The 4,803-nt window shown below is 45.4% G+C and overlaps 1 protein-coding gene across 1 annotated transcript; it reads left to right on the plus strand.

The window, feature by feature from the left end:
* The first annotated feature begins 1,267 nt into the window (after window positions 1-1,267).
* LOC137625676 (hepatitis A virus cellular receptor 1-like) lies at window positions 1,268-1,786 on the plus strand. The gene has a single exon (XM_068356586.1). It carries the CDS (start codon window positions 1,268-1,270, stop codon window positions 1,784-1,786), a length of 519 nt encoding a protein of 172 aa, XP_068212687.1.
* The last annotated feature ends 3,017 nt before the right edge of the window (window positions 1,787-4,803 follow it).

Raw genomic sequence — 4,803 nt, forward strand, 5'->3', positions numbered from 1 at the left:
ATGTACATTTACAGTTACTGAAATGTGTTCATATACTGATGCAATACTTATTCTTTGATAGAAACCCAGTAAAAACAATGTTAGGCTGTACAGTGGGTTACTTAGTGTGTCAGTCGACCACACACAGACAGTGGGCAGTGAGTTGTTAGGTTATGAGATGATTCATCCTACGGTAGCAAGTATTCATGCTTGTCTCTGTTACCTAACCCCACGATTATCGAGGACTGACTGTCTCTGAGAATGTAGCAGATTTGAAGGTCTGGAAGTAATTTAAGGAACTAATCCTTTCTGGAGCGAAAGCCCTCTAGTTTTTTAATACACCAGTGGACCTTTTTGTGGAGTAAATGCATAGGAAAAAAGGTGAGATGCATTCTTCAACAAGTTTGTACATCAAATGGCCTCAATGAACTCTTCTTTGCTGTGAAACACTCCACTGACCCAGTGCCCAATGCTTGTCCTGCGCAGGGAAGTGGTTTGTTTATTGCAGAATACTGGTTACCCGAGTTGAGGTACCAACCGCAATCCTTCCTAAGTCAACCTCAAGGATAATCTTTAAGATTCTACCTTTTGAGGAAAAACCAACGGTTTATAACTTATATCTGTCAGGACTCAAGATTACGGCAGGAAGACTACCAAATCTTGGTAGGGAGCCAGCCCTAACCGGTGATGTCCAGATGCTTGGCCAATAAACCAACATCTTTTATTTTTCAGGCATGAATAATCCTTTCCAAACCAGGATTTGATGTCAGATGGTCTTGATAAGCTTTTCGATGGCCCACAATGACCTCAGCCCAACAGCAGGCACCTTAGTCTAGACTCCCACTTGTGATTTTTCGCCTAGCGACGCCGATTACTGCCAGATACTTCCATAAAAATAATAGATCAAGATGACATTGCGTAATACAACTGCTTTGTTCACGATGAATCCCTTAGGGTGAACGACAATATGCACTTGCAAGCACAAGGCATCACAGGTTTGAACTTGATCTTGGACGAGACGATCTTAGAAACCAGGCATTTAAGACGAAACAGGGAACAAATGGCGAATGAGGAGCAACATCGCTCAAAGGCTTGTGAATGTATGAATGACCAAAATCGATGAAGCAACAAATATATTCAAACGTAACCCACCACGTGGCATGCTAGCCGTCTCGCACGTATATAAGGAGGCCGTATGGGCATCACCAACCAGTTCTCACGATGCATCAAGTGACTGTGTTGTTACTCAGCCAATGTACCTCCTGCCAGCTTGCCACAGACCTCTGCAATGCCTAAGGACCTTTGTTATGACACCTTGACAAAGTCTGATGCTGTGCCTACCACTACCACCATGCCCAAGTCTGATGCTGTGCCTACCACTACCACCATGCCCAAGTCTGATGCTGTGCCTACCACTACCACCATGCCCAAGTCTGATGCTGTGCCTACCACTACCACCATGCCCAAGTCTGATGCTGTGCCTACCACTACCACCATGCCCAAGTCTGATGCTGTGCCTACCACTACCACCATGCCCAAGTCTGATGCTGTGCCTACCACTACCACCATGCCCAAGTCTGATGCTGTGCCTACCACTACCACCATGCCCAAGTCTGATGCTGTGCCTACCACTACCACCATGCCCAAGTTGAAAAAGGACGTGAAAGGGATGAAGGTACCCAAAAAGTCCAACATACTACCTCCAGGACAATTCACACGACCACCTGCACTGGTCAAGGCCCAAACCGCGCCTTCCGATATCAGCCAAGACATGTTTGCAACCCAAGAGCACCCAGTGTGTTGCTAGATGAATTACTAAGGACAAAAGATCACGACCCGGGCCAGGATGGGTCGCTGGATCGTGCAAGCCTGCCAATCGTTAACATAGAGGATGATGCTGTGGTCATAGTACCTGACGATGTCTTCGCACCCCAGTAGCATTAGGAAGAGGTGGAACTGGAGAAAGAAAGCACAACCCCTCCATTGATGGGCGAGGACAAGGACGAGGTGGTGGACGAAGAGGATATACCGATATGGGGTGCAGTTGTGCCACATCACTCTGCCCAAGAGGGTGGAAAGTGACCTTGGCAAATGGCTCCAGAACCACCTATACCTGTATGACCACAGGACCCCAGAGTACAAAAATATGGCAAAGAAGAAACGAACAATCACCAAGAAGTCCAGCTCAACGACCCCCTCACTGCTCTACGAAGAGCTTGCACGGTGGCTGCACACAAAAGACGACAAGATAAGGGGATATCCTCACCAAATGGACAACAGTTGTGTGGCAATGACATGGTTGACTGACGTGGAGAAATGGATCTACAAGTTATTCTCTTTCATGGAGAAACATATCCACCATCAGTGCCAAGGACCATTGGCCTGCCCCAGGTATGGGATAGTTATTTCATCCTGTGAGTCAGTCGATGTTCACATGCTCCCGGTGCCATGTCGCTCGTACCTTCAACTCAAGAAACTCGTCGCCCGTCATTTGAGACAAACTTGCCCACTGTCATTTTCACGATTTACCGATGGTCACATTTTCTGGAGTTATCTGGCAACAATCGGCATTGCTCGACAAAAATATTGCAAGTGGGAGTCCAAACTTAGGATAGTGAAAGCCCTCCTGATAGAGGAGCAATTTTCTATAAACACTCATCAGAAATTGTTCCTCCTGCCCATCTGTCAACAAAAACCTTTCCCCCCCTCCATAGAAATTCACACCAATCACGGTGCCCTGACAGGCAGAAATAAGCAAAACAGTTAACTGCTTGAACATATGATGCGCCAAGAGAGCTCCTCAGCTAATCAGAGCGCAACTCACATTACTCAGGAATTTCTTCCAGGTGATTTGCTCGAAAGCAGCCTTTTTTAAAGACCACTCATGTATGGCAGAGGCAAGGGACAGTGACACTGCGTTATCAAACAGGACAATGCCCTAGAGGCTGACCTTACATACATGTGATCAGCGCCCAAGCCCCTCTCCACCAAAGCTAGGACCAAGGAGGGCCAGGCAATGGCTGCTGATGACTCGGCAGATAGACCTATAGGCACCCCCAAACCCCCCATCCTTAGCTCACAAAGATGGTGAGGCTGCAGCGATCAAAGGTACTAACGAGTTTGAGCGTGACTCAAACCCCAGTCCTGAATGCAGCAAGTCAAAGGAGAAATCCCAAAGGCTAAAAGGAACGGCAGTACATAAAGTCAGCGTACCGACTTATAAAATAATAAATGAACTCACCCTTTGCAAAGGGGAGCTCCAAAAAACTGCACATACCTAGCCCAGGAAATCACAATTGATTGCAGCACGATGGCCAAGAGCCAAAACAGTCTAAAATACCAAAAAATTGCAAACAAGTGGACAAAATAACTTAGAAAACTAGTATAACTGGGGTAAAAAACCCTGAAGAGAAAAGGCCCCTGTCAACGAGTCTGGTAAGACAGACCTAATCGACATCGGCGAGTCCGTCTTCAATTGAAATGTTACCGCTCTCTAGATTAGGCTAACCGAAACTGACACGCACCAACAAAAACATAAAATACAAAAATGCAATGTAAATGCAAACATAAAATAAAGCCCAAAGCATCGCAATGCTAAAAAACTATGAGCTAATGTGAAACTTACACAATAAAGTGAACATAAAAAATAAGGGCGATCAGGTACACAACCAGGCGTCCAAGCTGGCTGGACTCAGAGCGCTCCGGCTCCCTCAACATAAAAGCTAAATAACTTTCCCCGTAGGGATCCAAAACATTTACAGCTAAAGCAAACTGCAAAGAAAGGTTGGTACTCGACTTAGACGATGAAGAAGAAGCCATCATATGAAGAAAATCTTCAAAATAAGCTGATAAAGAGTGCAAAACAAAACAGCACAACAGTAGATTGAAGCTGCGATAAAGGAATGAGGCGCCAGAGACGTACGAGGGCACCGTAAGGTGAAAGGATATGTAATGGCTCTTCACTTATCCTTCCCCTTAGTGGATTACACTGGGTAAAGTCTATTGGCAGTGCAGATATCTATGGTTATCTTTAGATACGTCCCTGATTATACACAATATCTTCTGATAGTCGTTCTGGGGGTTGGAACCCCGTGATACCTGATGGTAATTCTCTTGTAATATCACTCGCAGAAATATTATACAGTAGGAAGCAGCCAAAGGGAACTTTCATCTGGACGACATGGCTCGAGCCCAAAAAAGTATACACCAGAAGAGGTAAGCGTGAATACTTTGAGGGCAATATACAGTCCAAAGCTTTGGTTTTCAAACTGGTAAGTGAAACCCTAAGAATAACGAGGAGGTATTTCCTTTCAGATAGAGGGATGGGTACAGTATATAGATGCACGTATCCTTCAGGTTCACCTAGTGCAAGAAGTCTTTTTCTTAAAGGCAGACCATATGGCATATACCATCTTCATCTTAAATGGAGTCAAGGAAGGGTAAGAGGGTCAAGTTCTAAGGCCTCAGTCAACTTCTCCACTTTAGGAGCTGAGTTCCTGAGAATCATCTTGAAAACTTTCATGTGCATTATTCTTCCTCAATGTTCCTTCAGAACCCAAAGACTCATTGCTAATTGGGTTACCGTTACAGGGACCTTCCTGTCCCTGCTTTCTATCTGAGAAGTTAAGTCTGAATACTTCTGCATTTTTGGTTTCTGCAAAGAAAAAGACTGGATCAAACCAGAGATCGAAACAGGAAGTTCTTTAGGCAGGTTCTGGAAGCAGTTTCCACTCTGCCACACTTCAGGCCTGGGAGCAGTGCTCCCTTGTGCCAAAGTCTCCCATCAAGTCCCTGTTGTCAGGGCTGTAATCAATGGACAGAAGA

Source organism: Palaemon carinicauda, chromosome 32, assembly GCF_036898095.1.
Source record: "Palaemon carinicauda isolate YSFRI2023 chromosome 32, ASM3689809v2, whole genome shotgun sequence".
Lineage (NCBI taxonomy): Eukaryota > Metazoa > Arthropoda > Malacostraca > Decapoda > Palaemonidae > Palaemon > Palaemon carinicauda.

Bases quoted from the DNA above. Each gene is read 5' to 3' on its own strand.
- LOC137625676 (XM_068356586.1), top strand. From the start codon at position 1,268: ATGCCTAAGGACCTTTGTTATGACACCTTGACAAAGTCTGATGCTGTG.